The 24,375-nt window shown below is 38.6% G+C and overlaps 1 protein-coding gene across 9 annotated transcripts in view; it reads right to left on the reverse strand.

Annotated features, from left to right (window-relative positions):
- The window catches only part of ELF2 (E74 like ETS transcription factor 2), a 96,613-nt gene that overhangs the window by 36,041 nt on the left and 36,197 nt on the right, over window positions 1-24,375 (reverse strand). For 5 of the 9 annotated variants that reach the window (XM_024119173.2, XM_024119174.3, XM_024119177.3 and 2 more), the window contains exon 4: window positions 12,782-12,947. In XM_024119173.2, coding sequence (XP_023974941.1) covers window positions 12,782-12,947 — 166 coding nt within the window. Of the gene's footprint in view, window positions 1-5,699; window positions 5,803-12,781; window positions 12,948-24,375 lie in introns of those variants that run through there. The other 4 variants (XM_007103840.3, XM_007103837.3, XM_007103839.3 and 1 more) reach the window with 1 other exon arrangement.

Below are 24,375 nucleotides of genomic sequence, written 5' to 3' on the forward strand. Positions count from 1 at the left end.
TTCTTAAGTAAGTCCTGGAGGATAACTACTTATTATCATGACTCAGTCTTACAGAAAACATATGAAAAGCATTTTTCATTAAATTTAAAGATTTAATTGTTCATTCCTTTTAAGTAACATATGTATTTTGGCTGATCTACAAAGTAAAAAGAAATCAAACATCCAGTTATGACCAAATGCTGAACGTAAACTTGGAGAATATGGGATATCTATTATAAAAACTGGTACTCTACACCTTAATAATGTCTAATGGAAAGAGAGGAAACTGGCTACATTCCTTCTTCCCTTGATATACTCAATGGAAAAAAAAATTACAGAAATGTAGAAAATTTTTTAAATAAAAATTAGTCCTACCTCATCTCCTAACCCCACTCCCAAATTGTAACTAACCACTACAAACACGGTTAGTTCTTAGCACTGTCCCCTTATTTTTTGTGAATGGGAAAGTCACTCGTGTTTTTGATGGTACTGTACACACATTAAAAAAGAAAAAAAGGTGAGATTTAGGAATGCTTAATTCCATTTGACTTGCTTCTCTGTCCCTAAACCCCTCTGCCTTAACAGTCAACTATGCCCTTATGATAAAATTTAAATATGACCCACTACAATAGCAATAATGCAATCTGGAACTTATGGACTAACTACTATACCTGGCAATTCTTTGTCTTTCCTCACCTTTCCCCAACCCTATCTACTTCATACTATTATTTCATCAAATGCTTGTTTTTCTCAACTTAGTTGGTAACCTTCTTTGAGGCCAGCCACCATGTTTTATTCAACTATGAATCACTTACTCCCTAGGAGCAGTACTGTGCATAGAATAGGTACTTTGTACACGATAAATATTAAGTTTACCATTATCTCAACTGTACTTAAAGACTGACATATGGAGGAGGAGAAGGGAGAATTTATCTGCTGCTTCAACTGCTTGAAAAGAAATGATTCACGAATTTATTATTTTAACTTAATTGCTAATATTAACTCTAAACAACAGTCTCAGGAGTTGTTAATTTATGTATTCTGATTTGTGACAAAGCAATTTTACACTATGGTGAATTTACATGTTTTCTTCACTAGAGTCTAAGTATTGCATGAATGCAGACATTGCCCCTCTTGTCTATTGCTCTAGTCCCATGCTCTAAATAGTGCCTGGTATATAGCAGATGCTCAATGAATGTTTACTGGTGGATTAATTAACAGCAGCAATGCATTACATCACCTCATATAAGCCTGAAAGAACTTTAGTATCTCTTCATCCGCAACAGCAATCTTTGTGATGGGTATACTATACACAGTGAGAAACTACAGGATTAACTGAGTTCTCACGATGGCAGAAGCTCTCTTTTGGTGCTAACATTCCCAACAGCCGAGGTACTGGTTCTCAAAGCATGATCCCTGGGCCAGCAGTACTGACATCAGCATCACCTGGGGACTTGTTAAAAATGAAAATTCTCGGGACTTCCCTGGTGGCGCCGTGGTTAAGAATCCACCTGCCAATGCAGGGGACACGGGTTCGAGCCCTGGTCCGGGAAGATCCCACATGCCGCAGAGCAACTAAGCCCATGTGCCAGAACTACAGAGCCTGCGCTCTAGATCCCGTGAGCCACAACTACTGAAGCCCGCGCACCTAGAGCCCGTGCTCCACAAGAGAAGCCACCGCAATGAGAAGCCCGCGCACCACAGCGAAGAGTAGCCCCCGCTCGCTGCAACTAGAGAAAGCCCACGTGCAGCAACAAAGACCCAACGCAGACAAAAATAAATAAATAAATAAATTTATATTTTAAAAAATGCAAATTCTTGAATTCCAGCTCACTAAGTCACAAATCCTGGAGGTGGGGCTAGCAATCTGTGTTTTAACAAGCATTCCAGATGATTCTGACGTATGCTCAAGTCTGAGAGCCACTGGCCACAGAAATTTTTCTCATGGAAATAGAAGGGATCTCAAGCCAACAAAAAGGTCATAAAATACTAGATGAGGCTTTAAAGAAATGTACTTAATGTTCAAACGTTAGAATGTTTTTAGAAGAAGTTAAATTAAGTCAATCCATTAAGTGACATGAAAAACTACCAGTATATAGTTGAGAGGTTCTTTTTCCTTATCAGAGATCATAAAACTGTATTCAGATCCCTACTATGCGTTATTAGGGAAGGAAAGCAGAAATAAGACAGAATATGGAGGACAGGTAAAATAAGACTGTTTTTTAGATTCTAACTGAAATTTACCACTTTAATTTTAAATAAAAGTACAAACCACAGTAGTTTTCACAGTATCTGTGACTCAGGACCAACAGAAATCATGAAATAGTTTCATATCATATCATAGTTGTTACATATATCTCAAAATACACTTTACGGTCACTACTTGGAAATTACAGCAGTAAATTAGATCTGCCACTAGATCTCATTATTTAATGCATTATTAAAGAAACATATGCATTAATATGTCACAATTAAAAATAGCCTGAATGCTACATTTCAATATATTTCGTTCCTTGGCAACCCTAGGTATTTCACGTATTTACAAACATTGTCCTGAGAGAAGGTCCACAGGCTTCACCATATGGCCAAAGAGGCCCACGATATAAAAAGATTTTAAAAACACACAAAAGTTAACTGTTATTAGCCGTGTTAAAAGTGTTCCTGACCTCCTCTAAGTTATAGGCCCCTTCACAAATCTGAGAAAACGTATAGGCCCTTTTCCAAATTTACAAAGGGGCATGGGGGATGCATAAGGGACAGTGATTCCTTCTCCTGAAACAGCATTATACCAAAGCACCCACCTTTTGATTCCAAAAAGAAATGCTACTTGTGCAAATACCTGAATCTCTGTAACTTTTAGCTTAGTATGGGCAATAAGCACATCTATAGCCCGCATCTGCAGAGGCAGACAATTTAGTGGAAAGTGAATAACAATAGTCAACTAGCTTAAAATTAGGGAACTGTGAATGAGGAGCTAAGGAGTTCAGTCTTTATTTTAGGTAATGCTTTGATTGTCTTCCTTTACTTTTCATTTTACAGTACTCAGTATTCTGGAAACAACTAAATTTGTATAAAAAACATACTTTGCTTAAAACTCTTAAAAGGCTTCCCCTTGCCCTTTAGATAAGGCCCAAAACACAGGTACAAAGCTTTCAGAGTTAGGGCTTCCCTGGTGGCGCAGTGGTTGAGAATCTGCCTGCCGATGCAGGGGACACGGGTTCGAGCCCTGGTCTGGGAGGATCCCCACATGCCGCGAAGCAACTGGGCCCGTGAGCCACAACTACTGAGCCTGCGCGTCTGGAGCTTGTGCTACGCAACAAGAGAGGCCGCGACAGCGAGAGGCCTGCGCACCTTGATGAAGAGTGGCCCCCGCTCGCCGCAACTAGAGAAAGCCCTCGCGCAGAAACGAAGACCCAACACAGCCTTAAATAAATAAAAAATTTAAAGTGACATGTCATTTAAAAAAAAAAGATTTTACCTCTTTAGCCTCATTTTCATCCCCTTTCCTTCTCATAATCCATATTCTAGCCATGCTGAATTCCTTTCTGCAAATCAAATAGGCCATGCTCTCCTTCCTCCAGACTTTCAGACATGCTGTTCTCTGCTTGGCTAATTGCTTCAGACCCTTCAAACCTGTTTAAATGTCACTTCCTCAGGGAGGCATTCTCTGACCTCCTAGCGGTTCCCCTACTGTATACCCTCTAAACCTTTCATTAATCCTATCACAGCGTTAACTCATCACATTTTATTGCAACAACGTGTTTAACTGTTCATCTTCTCCACAAAGCTGAAAGCCTGGTGAGGGCAAAGACAGGGCTCCCCACAAGATATTCAGCTGAGCCTGACACACTGCTGGTCCTCAGCGAGAGCTGGCTGAGGAATGAATGTATGGATTTGCCTAGAGAAATGTTTTAAAGCATTCCTGTTTGTATATCTACGAAGTCTGAGCTATCCCTACTTGGCAACACTTATAACCTTGTGTGCTACTCATTTAAAATTCCATATAATCTGTATTTAGCCCTCTCCTCAGTTTGAATTAACAGAACTGTAGTACTTAGACACATTGTTTGTTATATATAAAATTGGAAGTTAATTAGTGTTTAAAAAAACAAGTCTGAGTGCAAAGGGATGAATGCTACTAGTTTCCCAAATTAAACAAATATCCTCTAATGATCGACTGTCTGGATATACTTATCTTTCCTTTTATATAAAATAGATGTTTCCTGGAAAGTACACAAATACCATTTAAAAATCATTCCTTTTCATTTGTTTTATTAATTGACAGGGTAGTTCTTAGCTTTTGGCCACTCTCCTTCACTTAATTAATAATCTGTAAAACATATATTCAAGGCGCACTAAAAATCAGTGGCTACTTTAGAGAGCCCTTGAAGGATCCTGTTTTAAAATGAGAGTTTAGAAAGCAGAAGAAGCTTCATTTCATTTTCTTTCTAGATCACAAAATCCAATTAAAAACTGACAATTACGATAAAACTCTACTTTTTTTTTTTTTTTTTTTTGGCCGTGCTGCTTGTGGGATCTTAGTCCCCTGACCAGGGCCCAAGAAAGCACCGAGTCCTAACCACTGGACCACCAGGGAATTCCCAAGCTCTACCTACTGATTAAGTAAAAGCATCTTATTGAAATACTTTTTCATCTTCTATACCCTCCGTAATTGAATACCTTATATGGTTACTTTGTATACTGTTAAACAGTAGAGTTCAACGGTTTTTTAAATACCCTCTCTTAAATGACAGTCAAGAATTTAAAGATCATACTCGGCACACACAGGGACTTCCACAACTGCAACTCCCCTCCATTTTTCATGAACCTGATATTTTAAAATCCAGTTCCCAGATAATGGGAATTTCAGGACGATTCAGAATTGCATGATAACATATTTCATTAATTCTAAGACATACATTTTTTCACATTTTGACGTCTCTGAAATCAGGATGTATTTTACAATTGACGATATCCTAAAATTTGTAATTGCCAGCAGGTTTTTCTTTTAGTGGTCTAAAAATAACGTTTCTTACAATTGATGGCATCTTAAATGAAATACTGTTAATAAAATATTAAAAACTTCTAATAAGGCTTTCTAACTAATCTAAATAATAGTATAATTATAATTCAACTATAAAAACAATTCTAGAATCAAGACTAAATAAACTTAAGATTCACATTTTACCTTTTTAGAAAACTTCTCTCTAATAAGGCTTTCTAACTAATCTAAATAATAGTATAATTATAATTCAACTATAAAAACAATTCTAGAATCAAGACTAAATAAACTTAAGATTCACATTTTACCTTTTTAGAAAACTAGTGACCAGGCTAAATTCAAGAAAATAGATAACTGAAAGAAAACACTTCTTAAAAAATTATTTTAGGAAAAAGTATAGATTAGAAGCAGAAATAACACAAATGAAAAAAAAAAAAAAAAAAGACTTGGAGATGTTCAGTCAGTGGTAACTTCGAAGTAAGTGAAGGCGGGAGACAGACCTAGAGCTTTGTCTATAGAGGAAACAGATATTAGGGACACGGCAGGGGATTAACTTAGACAGCAGATTCCTTAGGGGGAAAAATACTATTATAATCTTTCTCCCTCCACAAGGAGGGATCGTTGTCATCCTTTAAACAAAAATACGGAAACATAGCTGAAATCATTGTAGTTAAATGTAAAATTGCAAACATTCTTAATAAATTAAAGACCAACCTACCAGCATTGTCTTCCTTCTGGCTCAATCTGTTTCACCTTCAGGTAATCCTAGGGTAGGGGCTCCTTTTCAGATCCCCAGTTTTTCATGTCGATCTTCTACCTCCCTGTGGCAACAATATTTTCTAATTAAAAGAGTCCTTTTGTGCCACAGGGAGGATTTCTGATGGTATAACACATACAAAAGTTATCACAGCTCATCATGAGGTCAACCTAGTCTTGAGAGTCTTCAAGAAAGAAATTTGGTTCCCTATCTTATTTTTCAATAGAAATCTGGTTTTATTTTTTAAAACTGCATTTCAAAAACCTGAACTTTCATTTATTTAAAAAAAGCACTACTTTCTTGTTGAACTATATAAAAATTCTTATCATTCATCTATCTTTTCAACTAACCTCTAAACACAATTTTGTTGATCACAAAAAAAAAAAAAAAGTTTTCTAAGTTCTCTTGATAATTACTTTAACTAATAAGACCAACCTTTTATGTTTTGAAACTTGGTTAAAAACCAAAGTCCTGTTCCCAATGAGCAGAAGAGAGAAGTAGGAAGCTACCAGATCCCTTTGAGCCAATGTCTGTCAGTAAAGATGAATAAATAAGTCTACGTGTATTACATAACATGATGTTAATTATGCTTAAAACACACATTAAAAAAGACCAGCGGGAAATTTAGAAAAGTGGTAGTTACTGTCCCCTCACTGGTAAGATTATGGGTGATTTTCACTGTTTATTCTTTGTAATACTTTCCAGTTTTTCCAATGAACACGTATTGCTTTTATTATTTTTAAAAAAATCAAATTTAGGTGTAAGCAAGAATGACTAAAACTTACTGTGATTTTAAGATGAAGTTAATCTAAGTATGACAACATTATGGCTTTGATATATTTTGGATGACCATATTTATGTTTTTTGGATGACTACCTTTTTATATTTTAAATAACCCTACGGTATTCAATATTGAGCATACACACAAAAAAGAAAACATATTTAAGATTTTACACAGATGGTTCTTCATTATACTGCAATTCTAAGTCAAAACTCAATTTGCTTCAGTCTGTATTTCTTAACAGCTATGTGTTAAACTCTGTATTATATGCTATATTCAACAAAATAAAAATATGGGCTCTGTACTCAGGGGCTTGTATGCTCACTTTGAAAACAAAAAGAGTATACACACAAGAACAGTGTAAGAAAGTCAATGATCATGTGTCTAAATCCAGATGGTCTCACAGAAGGTCAGGAAAGGGAGTGTTTAACGTAGGCCACAATTGCTGTGGACAGCTTCATGTGGTTGGGCCTGAAGGAATGGATAATACTTAAAGACATTCTTGATAGAAAACTATATTTGAGCAAAAGCTCAGAAGCATAAATAGCACAGCCATGAGAAGGGCAGAAAGGAAAACTGCTAGAATACAGTGTTTCTGTAGATAGGAAGGCCAGATTTAAAAGGCTCTACTTCTGGATGATTCTGTGAGTCAATGAATTTGGTAGAGGAGTGGACTTGGAAATCTGATAAACAAAGAGCTTCAGGAGAATGATAAATGTAGATGCCAGAGCACAGTAAGTTAAGGAAGGAATGAAGAGGAAAAATAACAGACAAGGTATAAAACATTTGTCGTTTTAAAAAGTCAAAGTGAACGGAAAGAGAAAACTACAACAGAGAAGTATTAAACAAATGTTGTTTTAATGTATAAAAGACCTTCTCCATGTCTGAAGGCACAAGGAAAGGTTTTAATGAAGTTAAGGAACACTTACAGAGCGCTTACATCCCAGCGCTGGGCTTTATACGTTTATTTTCTATAATCCTCACAACACTGAATTCCTATGTTACGACAGTGGGATGGACTCTGAAACAGTTCAACACTGCCAACCAAGTAAGCGATAAGGTGGAAACCTGAAACCAGGACTACTAACCCAATCAACAGTCTTCCCTTTCCTCCTAAAGAGAGCCACTTAAAAGGCTTAAAAGAAAAAAAAAAAAAAAAAATTTAAGCTCAGGATTAGTCACCCAGGATTTTTTATTATATTTGACTACGCTTTGGCTCTTCTTCTTGTCTTCAAAATGTAAACATTCCCTAAAGTTAACTTCTTAATTCTGTGTCCTTTGTTCTCTATCACAGAGTGACAAATATAGAATTTAAAAATCTTCCCCTTGGGGAAATCTCTCAAATTCCTTTCCCCTTGGAGTTTTCATTTATTTCCATGGCTTCCGTGAGGATGATCCCAAGTTGGTCTCTGCCTGACCTTTCTGGACTAAGCTTCAGTTGTACTAGATAGATAACCTTCCATTTGCCCCTACGGATCTATACTCCACCCTTCACTCTGTCCCAGGAGGCTGACTTGCCTGGCTCCCTCTCTGTGGCACTGCCCTCAAGTCAGCTAAAAGGACCCAGATCCTCTCAAGGTAACCCTCTCTCCAGGGCTCTCCTTCTGGGTTCCAGTAACCCTTCCCTCTGTTTGGCCCTTGGGCCAAAGGACAGAAACAGCTCTGCTACTGCTAGCTCTGGAGTACCACCCCATCACTTACGGTTACCTACACTTGCTGACACATTTGTAACTAGCCATTGCTTAAAACATTCCTTAAATTATCCTAATTATCCTAATTTGAATATGCCCTCTCTCTGTGATGGGGCACTGAACATACATTTGTACATCTTTAAATACCTAATTATTTCCCCTTAGATGCTCTGCTTCAGATCAAAATCAACATGCTTATTATCAAATTTATCTGCTTCCCCAAACAGTCTTGCCTTCCTCAAAACCCTTTATGATACTTTCGCCATTATTAGGGTCCAAAAACTGAGTAATACCTTACCTATCTATGTTTCTCCCCCTAATCTATCATGCCTAGTCTTATTAGATCTTACACAGTAGAAGTGCTTATATAAGCCCCTTCTGTTCCCATTGCTTCTACCTTTTTTTAATACTTCTCAAGCCATCCCTGAGTCATACATACTAAAAGAGCTAGTCTTTTTGCCTCATCTTTTCCCTACAATTCATTCTCTATCTACTGAGATACTAATCACTTAGTACTTTATACTCAAAACCTTCCAAATCTTTGTCTCTTATATGGCTAATTACTAACTCTTCGGTTCAAATCACAATCTAGTCACAGTTCTTAACGGAACCTCCTATTAAGATCTTATTTACTCAGTATCTTCTAAACATATCTCAAATTTCTACACCCCACCCATTTGTTAAGTCTATTTCCCTCAGTCTACGTGCCTTTCGCCTACCTGCTATCTGCCCAATCCGCAAAATATAAATTACTACCACCTTGAGGGAAAAACACATGTTGAACACAGTGCCCCAGCAGTTAAGTCTGATTCTACACTTCTTTATATCTTTCGCCTACCTGCTATCTGCCCAATCCGCAAAATATAAATTACTACCACCTTGAGGGAAAAACACATGTTGAACACAGTGCCCCAGCACATAATGAAGTATTTATTGATATATTCTCATAAATTAAAGTGGAAGGTTATGAGGATAAATATAGTTTAAGTTAAGGTGCAAGATGAAGAAGCAGATTCTCAACAGCTCAACCTTTGCAGCCAAGTCCTAAAAGATTCTGAGAAGAACTTATCTATTATTGATTGCACTGGTATAAACTTGTTACTTTTTACATGGTAATCTGTAATAACCTATTAAAATTTATATATATATATAAAATATAAATATAATATTATATATATATATATATATATATTTAAGGAGTGAACATAAAAACTGAATTTCCACATCTTAGTAGGGAATCCAAGAGACTCCTCTTCACCCCCAACTCGCCACATCCCTCTCCAGAGGCCTCCAGAAACTGCTGGACTCTGCAGCCACTGGCAGAGGTATTTCGGCCTGCCAGAGTCGAGACCACCCTTCATGCACACTTCGTTACTACTCCTCAAAGGCTCTTTATGATTACTAAACTTCAGTTATTATCAAAAAGCAATTTACAGGTTGAGATGAATATGTCTATTTTTAAAGTTTTAAAATATACTTGGTTTTTCCTATATAATTTAAGAGAGGATTACTATTACACACAAGCTCTGTGAGGGAAATGCAGATGTTCAGTCTATAAAAAAATGAAGCAAGATAGCCTATAATTACTACTAACAAAATAAGAAATCATTTTATACACAAAATAATGAAGACAGCTAAATGTACATAATTATATGGCTTTAGTACTCCTGCCTGGATGACACCATGAATACTGTTTCTGGTATGGATATATATGCATGGGTATACAGGAATAAAAGAAAAAAAACTTCAATGAGAACATGCAGAGAACTGATATAACAGATCAATAAATATAATTATGAACACTTTTTAGACTAATATAAATTATAATGTAGGAGCATTCCAGGAAGTATTTCCTAGACGTACGAAAGGAAATCTTATTCTCTACAGATCTCATTTCCACCAATTCACCAAACAGAAACTGCTGTAGCCATCTTATAAATACTCCTTTCCTTTACTTCCCAGTCATCTTCCTCTCCAAAACCTACATATATCTGGGATTTAAGTTAAAAATTTATTATCACCACAAGAAATGAACCCAATCCTAATCCACTACCTAAAAGGAAATATGCATTACATTAAGTCATAACAACCTTCCTTCATCTACATAGGTTCTAGATATCAGGAGAATGAAAATTTATTTATATTTCAACTCATTTAAAAATGCATTTTAGTCTTTAAGCAGAAACAAAATTAAGCTCAGGGCTTCCCTGGTGGCGCAGTGGTTGAGAGTCCACCTGCCGATGCAGGGGACACGGGTTCGCGCCCCGGTCCGGGAAGATCCCACATGCCGCGGAGCGGCTGGGCCCGTGAGCCATGGCCGCTGAGCCTGCACGTCCACAGCCTGTGCTCCGCAACGGGAGAGGCCACAACAGTGAGAGGCCCGCGTACCAAAAAAAAAAAAAAAGCTTAGGTCTCAAAATTAAGCTCAGATTAACTGATTCTAAACTAAACTATGTATATTAACAATCTTACTAAGTTACTATGAGCCATGTTATTTTTAAATAAATTAGTATATTGTAGTCTCCAAGTTCTGCAGGCCTTATGATAAATAAATGTGAGTGTATTAAACTGTTCTGATTACGGATGTACAAGCAAGTAGTTTTCAGTCTGAATTTGGCATTGCCTTAAAAAGAGCGGTATCTGAATTCTGCATTTTACAGTGTTCTTCTATAAGGAGAGCCAAGAATAGCTACACTATACTAGTCTTATTTTTAGAAGTAATATGGATTTTAGAGGTAAAGTGGGTTTTAAAAAATCCATGAGCCAGAATGGAATTAAAAAGAAAATGTAAGATGAACTTCTCAGGTTACTTTTAGACTATTTTAGAATAAGGTAAGTTATTTACCAAAATTTCCTTTTAGTGTTGAAGAAAAATAAACCTAAAAAAACATTATCAAGTATACAAAAACTACTTTTAAAATACCACAAAAGCAATTGTTCTTTTATCCAGACTTTGTACATCCTCTTTTCAATATTATAATCACTCATATCTTTGCCCTGCAAATGATATCATCACCCTCAGAGTTCAAGAAGACAAAGAAAATAAAATCCCTTAAATGGATTATATTCACTTCCTATTTGGAATTGTTTTTACCAGATTAATTTAAATTAATGAACTGCTGACCATCAAGTGTACTACGATTAAGATTTGGTCAACATGCTCTGGTATTTTAACGTGAATTTAAATTTCTACTGACGCAAATTTGGCGCTGTAGTTTTCATTTTTCAAAGTTTCCAATTTGCTACCAAAAGCAGTCTTCCCTTTTTTTTTTTGATCAAAACATTTTCCAGAAATTTCAATCAGTTCTACTTTTTTCATTCAACTTAAGCTATCATACTTTTTCCTTGTCCCATGAGTTTTCTATTTAGTTATGCTCCTATAATAAAATCAGTTACAATATCTACTTCAAGATATCATCCTGCATAATACGTTTGTAAGTTCTTCTTATTCTTTTCCTCAAGAAGAAAATTCATCTCTACCACTAACCTTCTAGCTTCGGACTGGAAAGCTCTCCAAACTCTCAAAAGAAAACATGCGTATCTTCCTGCCACTTGCACTGTAATCAAGTGCCACTCCAGACTACACTCACAAAGACTTCATGAAATGTTTAGCTCCCTGTTTCGATAAAATGACTTGATTACCACTGCACGTGGGGTTTGCTGGCACTGTTGTCATCACTGCTCCAAAGAGCAAGGTAACTTCCAACCCCTCAGCTCAACCAAAAAAAAAAAAAAAAAAAGAACTAGGGAGTGCTACTGGGCCTCAACAAGCAGAAAGACATCACATACACAAAATTTTTAATCATGAGACTGCTACATTTAACGAAATTTATCTAAAGTATTAAGAATTTTTATTAGGATTGTAAACCAAATATAAGGATTCTTTTTCTCTATTAACTGATACAGATAAATTTAATGTTTATTATTATAAAATTGTCCCTATAGTCCTTCTGGTAAAAAACTCTTTTTTCTTTATGGTCAATGGCAAAAATGAAAAGGTTTCTCCAAGAATTATACATACTAATGCCCAATTAAACATACAGTTATCTCACGACAGACATACTGAAATACCAAAATTTCTAAGAAGACAAAAAGGGAAGAGGAATCTGATAGACTACGACAAAGATGCTTCTAAGCTAGGAAAAAAGAAATCACACTGCTCCGATATTGGTTAAAAGAAACTCTAATCTACTATGGAATGAGAATACTGTATTTATTTTTTGAATTAAAAAAAACTAGTATACTAGTCTATTGACTTCTACAAATAAATAACAACCAGTCAATACTTCCACTCCCAGAAAAAAAAAATGACAAAAATAGTTTTATTATTATGGGTCTGTAATTTTGTCCTGAGGGTCCATGATATGAGACTCTGTTGGACTTCAAAGAATTATAATGTAGAACTTTACATATATAAACTCCCTTAAACAAGAAATATTTCACTTGTTTCCAAGCTATACTAAATAGCATTAAAAAGAGGTTTTTTGGTATATTATTCAATTGGCAATAGTAATGTTGACACTTACAAAATGAGAAAGTTATAAATAATGAACATTTAATGAGATGTCTACCTGTTTCCACATTCTCGGTCTCAACTTCTTGTTCTTCTGCCACATCTTGCATCATATAAGTCTCATCATCATAAACCAGAACCTGGGCTGCATAGCCCTGCTCTAATCTGGCACTTGGAACTGGCTCCACAATCACTGCTGGATATTCAGAAACCTTTCCACTTTCCTACAAGAGCAAATTTAAAAAACAATCAACCTCTTTATTCACAAATTCTGGATTCACTTATAAATCCTTGAGTTCATATAGTCTCAAGGAGTTCAAACGAGTGTCATGTATTATAAACATGAATGTAAAAACCAAAGCGAGAGATGAAAAGGGCTAATTTTAATAATCTTTTCACGTCTCAAGAGGTGAGACATATATTAAACATTTTAAATAATCAGGGCTTTAGGATTAAGATGGCAAATTAAAAACATGCATATAATTTCACTCTCTCATGAAAGCCCACTAAAATGCTATAAAAGACTTTTTTAGACATGAACTCATAAGAAGAGATAAGAGCAACAAAATCTTGAAAGACTGATAGTGGATGGATGAATATTATTAAGTGGTTTAGCAGACCCAGGAAAGCCAAATCATAGCCTGGCAGCAAAAAAATAAATGAGACACAACACACTTTACACTGGAGAATCCACAGAAGGCAATACCAATTACTTCTGGAAACAGAGGAGCAGGAGGTGACGGACAAAGAAGAGGGGGGTTAAAACAAGGAAGATTCCATGAAAGTTGTTTGAAAAGCACTTTTATTCCTAGACCTGCTCCCTCCTCCATGATGCTAGGCAACGGGCCCTTCCCCACCTCAGCAGAAGATTGGAGAGTTACTTTCTGGAGAGAGAAAAACAAGAGCATCTTTGAGGTATAAAGGCACATTTGCTAGTATCAGTGCTGTACCAAAAACAGAGTTCCCAATCAGCTTTTTCGTCCTCCACCTTTAATCATGAGCAGACAGCCAAGTATTATAGTCACCCAAGGAAACGCCTCTAACACAAAACATCATTTACATACATATACATTTATATATTCATATTTTTCACAGAGATAAGAGAAGCTATATCCATAAAACAGGAACAGAATACAATTTAATAAAGAACATTAAAAAAATAGAGTTCTTAGAAATTAAAAACACAATAACTGAAATGAAAAAAGAGGCATGGAGAATAAAATTGAGGCAAGCCTTCCAGGAACCAGAGAAAAAAAGATATAGGAGAGAAGCGGGGGGCTTCCCTGGCAGTCCAGTGGTTAAGAATCTGCCTTCCAAGGCCAGGGACGCAGGCTCAATCCCTGGTTGGGGAACTAAGATCCCACATGCCGCGGGGCAACTGAGCCCACACACCACAAGGAGAGAGCCCGCACTCAGCAACTACTGAGCCCGTGTGCCACAACCAGAGAGAAGCCCACACGGCACAATGAAGAGCCTGCGCACCACAGTGAAAGATCCTGCATGCCTCAACTAAGACCTGACGCAGCCAAAAATAAATAAATACATTAAAAAAAAAAAAAAAAAAAAAGACTGCTCTTCAAATGCAGGGGGTGTCGGTTCGATTCCCGGTCAGGGAACTAGGATCCCACATGCCTCGAGGCAAAAAAACCCAAAAAGTCACAGGGAGAGAAACAGGAACACTATTAGAGGACCAGCCCAGGAGGACCAATATCTGAATAACAGGAGTTCCAGAGATGGGGGGTGCGGGGGAGGTTGGAAGGAAATGAAAGAATTTCAGAAATTTTCCTAGAGCTGAAGGATATGAGCTGTCCATTTGAAAGGGGCTACCAAGTGTTTAGTATAAACAAATAAAGAATGAGACCCACACTGAGGCACACCATTGGGAAATATCACAATCAGGGAACAAAAAAAAGATTCTATAAGATTCTTGAAAGAAAATACAGGTCACATACAAAGAATCAGGACTCAGACTTGAGTCTTCTCAACAGTCAAATTGGAAGGAAGATGACAATGGAGACATTTCTTCAAAATTATAAAGGAAAGTTATTTCTAACCTAGAATTCTTCACCCAAACCATCTTATGAAAGTAGCATAAAGATATTTTCTCAGACATGAAAGACCTCAAAATGTTTACCTTCCATGCATCTTTTCTCAAGAAGCAACTGGAGAGAGTATTCCACCAAAAAAGTAAATTTTTAGTAAAGACGATAACTTAGGATACAGAACATAGAAGATCCAATATGGGAAGAGACAACAGTAATCTTTAGGAGGACTGGATTGTGAAGAGAAGTTCCAGGATGCCAGCTGCGCACTGGATTTAAAGGGCAACTAGTTCAGTTGTAGTGACGTGACTCCTGAAACTGTCATCACCAAGATAACCACTGACATTGTTCCTAAGGACAGGATGCCCAGATAGGCCTATTCCAGATTTTTATTTATATCTGGCTTGTCTTGAGGTACCTACTCACTCCACCTTGCCTTACTACCTGGATCAGCTGAGACCACTCATTTTCACCTCCCAGATGAGGTAAAGATTCTGCTTTAATCTATTCCTAAAGTGTTGGAAGACCACCAAGAGCTCAGAAACCAAAAATAAAGAACAGCACTCTTTCCATGTGACCATATACTTGCTGAACAAACCTGCAATAGCCGGACCATACTATAGCAATGACAGATACCTGACCAAGATGGTGTCCTGTGTTTCCAAAATTAACTCATTACACTGCTTCATGATTACCTGAGTAGAAAATCTTCAAGCTCAGTGAACCTGATGCCTTGACTAGTCAGCTTGTTTCCTGGAAGCTTTCATCTAACTATGGTAATGCTGTCCCTTCCTAACTCAGTTAGCTTGGTACACTATTCATTTTTTCAAAGTAAATGATATGTTGCTTAGGAAATATCCACAGACAATAAAACTGTAAAGAAAAGTAAAAGAATGTAAACAGGGCTTCCCTGGTGGCGCAGGGGTTGAGAGTCCGCCTGCCGATGCAGGGGACACGGGTTCGTGCCCCGGTCCGGGAGGATCCCACACGCCGCGGAGCGGCTGGGCGCGTGAGCCGTGGCCGCTGAGCCTGCGCGTCCGGAGCCTGTGCTCCGCAACGGGAGAGGCCACAACAGTGAGAGGCCCGCGTACCGCAAAAAAAAAAAAGAAAAAAAAAAAAACCTCATTGTAACTATATTGCATATATAAAAAGATGAGGTGAAAATAAGTAGCAGCGGTTCAAAAGCTTAAGCAGTGGCACCTAAATTTGGCTGCACATTAGAATCATCTGAAGCACTTTTTAAAAACCCTCACACCGACGGCGCAACGGGAGAGGCCACAACAGTGAGAGGCCCGCGTACCGCAAAAAAAAAAAAGAAAAAAAAAAGAATGTAAACACATTAAGTCAGGATAATGGCACCTCTGGGAACAGGGATGGGGATAGGAGGTGGGGCACACTCAGTATTCTAAAATACTAATAGTTTCTACTTTTTAAACTGAGCAATAGGTAATATGTCCTCTTTTTGTTATTCTTAAGTTGAAACATATATATTTTATACACTCTTGTTTTGTATAAAACATTGCACAAAATTTTTAAATAAACTACAAAGATACAGTGACTTTTAAAAAAGCCAGTACACACTGACTATTAACCTTGAATTTCCTACTCTGTATAAGGCAAAAGATGAGTCCAACTTGCTAACATCAGAAAAAAATTCTTTTTCACAAATGGGGTACACTGACAGCTGAACCTTCATTCATGCTCCTTGATCAGCTTTATAATCACAGCCCACAGTCAGTACCACCCAGCTAAACAACAGCTATTAAAGAGAAGCATGGGATAGGTAAAAACTGATGAGGTCTCCACTCATTAGAAACTCAGAAAGCAACATCATAACCGGCATTTACACTAGTATTGACCCAAGCAATGAATATTTATATATAGTCCAAGGGACTTATAACTTCTTTCATTCTTCTAAAATCTAATAGTATTTTTTTTTTTTTAGATGTTGGGGGTAGGAATTTATTAATTAATTTACTTATTTTTGCTGTGTTGGGTCTTCGTTGCTGCACGCGGGCTCTCTCTAGTTGCGGCAAGCAGGGGCCACTCTTCATCGCGGTGCGCGGGCCTCTCACTGTCGCGGCCTCTCCCGTTGCGGAGCACAGGCTCCAGACGCGCAGGCTCAGTAGTTGTGGCTCACGGGCCCAGCCGCTCCGCGGCATGTGGGATCTTCCCAGACCAGGGCTCGAACCTGTGTCCCCTGCATCGGCAGGCAGATTCCCAACCACTGCGCCACGAGGGAAGCCCAGTATTGTTTTGTTTTGCGGTACGCGGGCCTCTCACTGTTGTGGCCTCTCCCGTTGCGGAGCACAGGCTCCGGACGCGCAGGCTCAGCGGCCGTGGCTCACGGGCCCGGCCGCTCCGCGGCATGTGAGATCTTCCCGGACCGGGGCACGCACCTGTGTCCCCTGCATCGGCAGGCAGATTCCCAACCACTGCGCCACGAGGGAAGCCCAGTATTGTTTTGTTTTGCGGTACGCGGGCCTCTCACTGTTGTGGCCTCTCCCGTTGCGGAGCACAGGCTCCGGACGCGCAGGCTCAGCGGCCGTGGCTCACGGGCCCGGCCGCTCCGCGGCATGTGAGATCTTCCCGGACCGGGGCACGAACCTGTGTCCCCTGCATCGGCAGGCGGACTCTCAACCACTGCGCCACCAGGGAAGCCCCAGTATTTTTAATAGTAACAGTAATCTCATATTATCTTCCACTGTGAACTCCCCCACCCATACCCAACCGGTAGGAAATAAATTTTCTAAACTGTGAAATACCTGAGGACTGGAATTCTGTACAGGCCAGTCCCTCTATCTATACTCTCTTCCCCACCAACTAGGATTGTGGACCCATTCTTTAGTTGGGTTTTGTATTGTTTCAATATTTCTATGGTTCCTTGCCTTTAACCATAAAAAAAGCAAAAATCTTTATTAAAAAAGTTCAACTCTTCTCTTTTAAATGAACTCCAGATCTTTGCTTCTTACACCTGTACACACCTCTCAAAAAAATAGTCTAACTCCTTGACTCCTTATCTACATATACCTTGTATTCTAGATTCTACCACCTCATTGAAACTACTCTCTCAAAATGTCAGTAAGGACCAAATTCTCAGTTTTCATTCTCCTTTACCTCTTTCTGCAGACTCTTATACACTGACCAACTCCTCATTTTTTAAAAATTAATTAATTTATTTATTTATTTTATCTTGGGCTGCGTTGGGTCTTCGTTGCTGTGCACGGGCTTTCTCTAGTTGCGGTGAACGGGGGCTACTCTTCGTTGCGGTGCGCGGGCTTCTCATTGCAGTGGCTTCTCTTGTTGCACGGGCTCTAGGCGTGTGGGCTTCAGTAATTGTAGCACACAGGCTCCGTAGTTGTGGCTCGCGGGCTCTAAAGAGCAGGCTCAGTAGTTGTGGCGCACGGGCTTAGTTGCTCCGCAGCATGTGGGATCTTCCTGGACCAGGGCTCGAACCCGTGTCCCCTGAATTGGCAGGCGGATTCTTAACCACTGCGCCACCAGGGAAGATCCGACCAGCACCTCATTTTAAAAATTCTTTCTTGCATCGTTTTTGTTCTCTTTCTACCACGCTGCTTTTAAGCATCTCCTCTTGACTCTTCTTCCATTCCCAGCGACTCAAATGTAGCCACATTACCAAGGTTCTCTCCTCAGCACCTCCTTTCTCTTTACTCTATACTACCTTCCCAGGCAAGTCCACCCATTCTTACGGTTTCAAATAGCACGTCTGTACTAACAATTACTACATATCTGTCTTCTACTCTGGCCCATCTCCTGAACTCCAGAACCAAATTTTAAACTACCAACTTAACATCATTATAGGAATGTTCAGCCAATACTTCAAACTTAACATGTCTAAATGGAACAAATTATCAACATCTCTCCCTGTTCCCCCATCCTGTGTTCTTCTCTAAACCTCAGTTTCTTCATATTTAAAAAAAGAGGTTACAATAATAACTCATACCTCACGAAGTCCCTTGAAAATTAAATACCACAAAGTACTCAGCACAGTGTCTAGCACAAAGTAAGTACTCAGTTAGTGATACCCATCATTACACTGTAACCATAGTAATAGTATTTAAACCTACTACTTGCTCTCAACTTTGGAGGGCATCTTTTCACATTACAATCAGAATTTTTTGTATTACGTCTTTATACAAAAAGTTTTCATGAATACCCTTTTATCTAAAAGGAAAGTTGAACATACTAAACAATGGTTTTTAACATTCTGTGAAATATAACCCTCAACCTACCGGTTAAGGATTGATCTGTGTCTCCTAAAAGATGCTGAAATCCTAACCCCCAAATACCGATTCACTGATTCAAATCAGTGAATCTGAGCTGACTTGAAAATAGGGTCTTTGCAGATGATCCAGTTAAGATGGGATCATTAGGATGAGCCCTAATCCAATACGACTGTGTCTTTATAACAAGGGGAAACTCGGACACAGAGAGATACATACAGAGGGGAGACAATGTCACAGGGAGAAGAACATCATGTACAAACCAAGGAACACCTGGAGCTACCAAAGCTAGGAGAGAGGCATGGAAGAGAGGCTCTCTCACAGCCCTCAAAAAGAACCAACTCTGCCAAACCTTGTTTTCAAACTTCTAGCCTCCAGAACTGCGAGACAGTAAATATCTACTGGTCCCAAAGGTGAAAGTGTCCATGATTTCTGCTGAAATTACCTCCCGTTATCTGTCCAACTCCTTTTCATCCACTCAGCACACAGTTCCAGGGAGTCTTCTACAACCCCCTAATCTGAATCAATTTTTCCATACCAAGTACTTCCATGACAAGTCGTTTACCTATTATTACCACTCTGCATTACCCTGTATTATAATGACCTGTTTACAGATCCAACTCCTTGACAAGATAATAAGATGATTGAGAGCAAGAGTCCATTTTTATATCAAATCCATTTTTATATCAAGTCAATTTCTATATCTTTCTCAACAGTACACACCTCATATAAACTAAACTGGCATTTAAGTATTTGTAGCTTGGTTCAAAGAAAGGTAAAGCTCAATAAATTTTAATATTAACAGTTACTCATAAATTCAACATTTGCTAATCTATGATAGCGAGTAACTGCGTGAGCTTTTTTCTGCCAAATGATAGGGGCCAGTGGCCACTGCACAGAGATATGCAGGTAATTACTGCTTTGCACTGTAGGGCGGAGTTAGCTACTTTTACTGGGGAAGAAGGGTGGAAAAGAAACGAATCGGGGGGGGGTCTTTGTTTTACAATAATATACTAAAAACTTACATATCCACCAGGTTATTTTATTTAGGGTCACCACACTCTTGCTCAAGTCACCAAAATATGCAATGATTAAAATGCGTGAACGCTGCTTCAGCAGGTGTTGGCACAGCTTACATAGCTCTCCATAAGCTAAGACCGTCAGAATTAGCAAATACAGACACAAGACACCCCTTTAAATGTGAATTTCGGATAAACAAATAATACGTCAAGAATGTCCCATGCAATATTTGGAACATACTTAAAGTAAAAAGTTATTTGTTGTTTATCTGAAATTCAAATTTAACTGGACAGCCTACATTTTATCTGGCAATCCTACCAACTTACAGTGCTCAGAAACTTCCATTCAAGGAGAGAGATTCTTAGTGTAAAGAGGCAGGAGCAGGGCAATACTGCAGTGTTCACTTATGAAGTGCTTTTATAATGCACTCAAGTCATCGCTCTCCAGGCATCAAAAGTTTCCAAAGACCAACATTCGTAAAATAGCTGAAGGCAGTGGTGGTGTAATCCTTTTATCACTATAGGTTAGAGATACATCGAAAGACATGAAATTCAGGAGTATATTAAAAAATACATACATTTGCTTCACATTTTTTCTTCTGTGGTCACCTTCAAAGCCTTATCTAAAATGAAATATGCAGTGTGGCAGCTCTGGGGGGACTGATCTCCTCCCCAGTGTTTACCCCCAGAAGCCATTTCAAATAAATATGTCACTAAAATAAAAAGTGTGCTTGCTAAGCAGACACAGTTTGAAGACAAGTCCCCTAACCAAGATGTTCATAATGCAAAAACAAGACAAGAAAGAGAAAGAAAGCACACTCATCACACACGGACTGAGGAACTACTGCACGTCCACACACCGACAGACTCTTCAACATCAATTAAAAGGTTAAACAGATAGCCACGAATCACCATGGAAAAGTGTCCAGGATACAAATAAGTGGGGGGGAAATGGTTAACAGAACAGTACTGTTGTATGATTCTATTTATATACATATTTGTTTTACAAATGCATTAAAAAATCTGAACATATCTCAAACTACTAATAACCTAGTAAGAGAGGTGAGCAGATAAAAGAGGAATTTTCACTTTCTCAGTATGTCTGAGTTTATTGTTTTGTACTATATTCCTGTATAACTAAGAAGAAAAATCAAAGTACTTTTTTATTTAAAAATAACAATGACAGGGCTTCCCTGGTGGCGCGGTGGTTGAGAGTCCGCCTGCCGACGCAGGGGACACGGGTTCGTGCCCCGGTCCGGGAAGATCCCACATGCCGCGGAGCGGCTGGGCCCGTGAGCCATGGCCGCTGAGCCTGCGCGTCCGGAGCCTGTACTCCGCAACGGGAGAGGTCGCGACAGTGAGAGGCCCGCGTGCCGCAAAAAAATAAAAAAATTAAAAAATAAATAAATAACAATGACAAAAAAGAGAATAAATGAAAAAAAAAAACAAATAAAAATAACAATGACAAAAAAAAAAACCACCTTACAGTCTATACGGGTAATTTAAAAAGAAATGCCATTTGCATAATACAAAACTTGCAGGATAGTCTGTCTCAACTAATAAGTCATTTATTTTCAATCAACTTCACCTATTTTTAATCAAAAATACTTAGGTATTTATATGTAAATAAACTGCAGCCATTTTAAGTATACAGTTCTATGGATTTCCATAAATGTAGACATCCCTTAACTACCAACACAATCAAGAAACAGAATACTTCTATCACCCCAGAAGGCTCCCTTGCATCCCCCGTACCAAACTCTCACAACTACCACCACCCACCACCTACTCCCCCATCCAACCACCCGCCCACACGGGCAACCGCCAATCTTTCTATCCCTATAAATTTTCCTTTCCTATGATTTCATATGTATGGAATCAACAGCTCGGGCTCTTTTGTATCTGAGTTCTTTAAATTAGCATAATGCTAAGATTTATACATGTCATTGCATATATCAGTAGATCATTTCTTTTTATTGCTGAGAACCCCACTGTACTGACAGACCTCTCTTCATACGGCTGTAATGCTCCTATTAATGCCTTGCTATGCCCCTCCCTTCCTTTCCATTCCATATCTACTTACAAATCAAATTACCAGATCATATGGTAGTGGTACACTTAGTTTTAAAATGACTGTCGAATTATTTTCCAAAGCAGGTGTATTGTTTTACATCCCCACTAGCAATGTATGAGAGTTCCAGCTGCTCTACATCCTCTCCAAACATGCTATCGCTCTGGAATTTTCACCGCTCTATGATAAGCATGTAGTAGTATCTCCTTGTGTTTTCACTTTGTGTTTCCCTGATGGCTAATAATACTGGGCATTTTAAAGCATGCTTGGGACTTCCCTGGTGGTCCAGTGGTTAAGAATCTGCCTTCCAATGCAGGGGATGTGGGTTCTATCCGTGTTCGGGGAACTCAGATCCCACATGCTGCTGGGCAACTAAGCCCACGCGCCACAACTACAGAGCCCACGCGCTCTGGAGACCGCGAGCCGCAACTAAGACCCAACGTAGCCAAAAGTTAAATAAATAAATAAATAAATATTTTAAAAATAAATAAAATAAAGTGTGCTTATTGGCCATTCAGATAATTATCTGTTCAAATCTTTTCCCCAGTTTAATGTATTATCTCCAACTTATTATTATATATTATATAATCTGAATGTAAGTCCTCTTATATATTCTGAATATAGGTATATATATATTGTAATTTTTTTCCCAATCTTTGGCTTGCCTTCCCCCCGTCCCACCCGCCCGCCAAGCCATGTGGCATGCAGGATCTTAGTTCCCCCACCAGGGATTGAATCTGTGCCCCCTGCAGTGGAAGCACAGAGTCCTAACCGCTGGACAGCCAGGAACTTCCCATCTTTTCATTTTATTAATGGGATTATTTTAAGGAGTAGAAGCTTTTCATTTAAATGAAGTTCAAGTCATCATTTTTTTTCTTTTAAGGTTCATGATTGTTATGTTCAATCTAAGGAATTATTGCCTGTTTCAAAGCTGAGAAAACTTTCTTCTCTGCTTCTCCCCATTTTTTTTTTTTTTTTTTACAGTTTAAACATTTAATTCTAAATCAATTTTGAGTTAGTCATTGTGTACGATGCAAGAAAGGACTGTAGTTCATTTACTTGCATATGAATATCCAGTTGTTTCACCTCATCTGTTAAAAAGACTATCCTGGGACTTCCCTGGAGGTCCAGTGGTTAAGAATCCGCCTTCCAATGCAGGGGGTGCGGGTTCGATCCCTGGTCGGGGAGCTAAGATCCCACATGCCTGGGGCCAAAAAAAAAAACTCCCAAAACAAAAGTAGAAGCTTTTCATTTAAATGAAGTTCAAGTCATCATTTTTTTTCTTTTAAGGTTCATGATTGTTATGTTCAATCTAAGGAATTATTGCCTGTTTCAAAGCTGAGAAAACTTTCTTCTCTGCTTCTCCCCATTTTTTTTTTTTTTTTTTTTTTTACAGTTTAAACATTTAATTCTAAATCAATTTTGAGTTAGTCATTGTGTACGATGCAAGAAAGGACTGTAGTTCATTTACTTGCATATGAATATCCAGTTGTTTCACCTCATCTGTTAAAAAGACTATCCTGGGACTTCCCTGGAGGTCCAGTGGTTAAGAATCCGCCTTCCAATGCAGGGGGTGCGGGTTCGATCCCTGGTCGGGGAGCTAAGATCCCACATGCCTGGGGCCAAAAAAAAAACTCCCAAAACAAAAAACAGAAGCAATATTGTAACAAATTCAATAAAGACTTAAAAAATGGTCCACATCAAAAAAAAAATAATCTTTAAAAAAAAAAAAAAAAGACTATCCTTTCTCCACTGAATTACATTAGCACCATTACTGAAAATCAATCAGCCTTACACGGGTCTATGTGATGTTCCACTGATCTACATGTATGTCAGTATACCAATACCACACTGTCTCAATTACTGCAGCTTCACAGTAAGTCTTTAAATCAGGTGTGCAAGCCCTTCAACTTTGTTCTTAAACCATAAATCTTCCAATCCACACATATGGTATATCTCTCCATTTATTCAGGTCTTTGATTTCTCTCGACAGTATTTTGTAGTTTTCTATGTACAGATTTTTTGCTTATTTCATTAAACTTAACCCTTTCATATTTTGCTGCTGTTAAATAGTATTGCTTTTTATTTTTTTTTTTTTGCGGTATGCGGGCCTCTCACTGTTGTGGCCTCTCCCGTTGCGGAGCACAGGCCCCAGACGTGCAGTTTCGGCGGCCATGGCTCACGGGCCCAGCCACTCCGCAGCATGTGGGATTTTCCTGGACCGGGGCATGAACCCGTGTCCCCTGCATCGGCAGGCGGACTCTCAACCACTGAGC

Source organism: Physeter macrocephalus, chromosome 7, assembly GCF_002837175.3.
Source record: "Physeter macrocephalus isolate SW-GA chromosome 7, ASM283717v5, whole genome shotgun sequence".
Taxonomy (NCBI): domain Eukaryota; kingdom Metazoa; phylum Chordata; class Mammalia; order Artiodactyla; family Physeteridae; genus Physeter; species Physeter macrocephalus.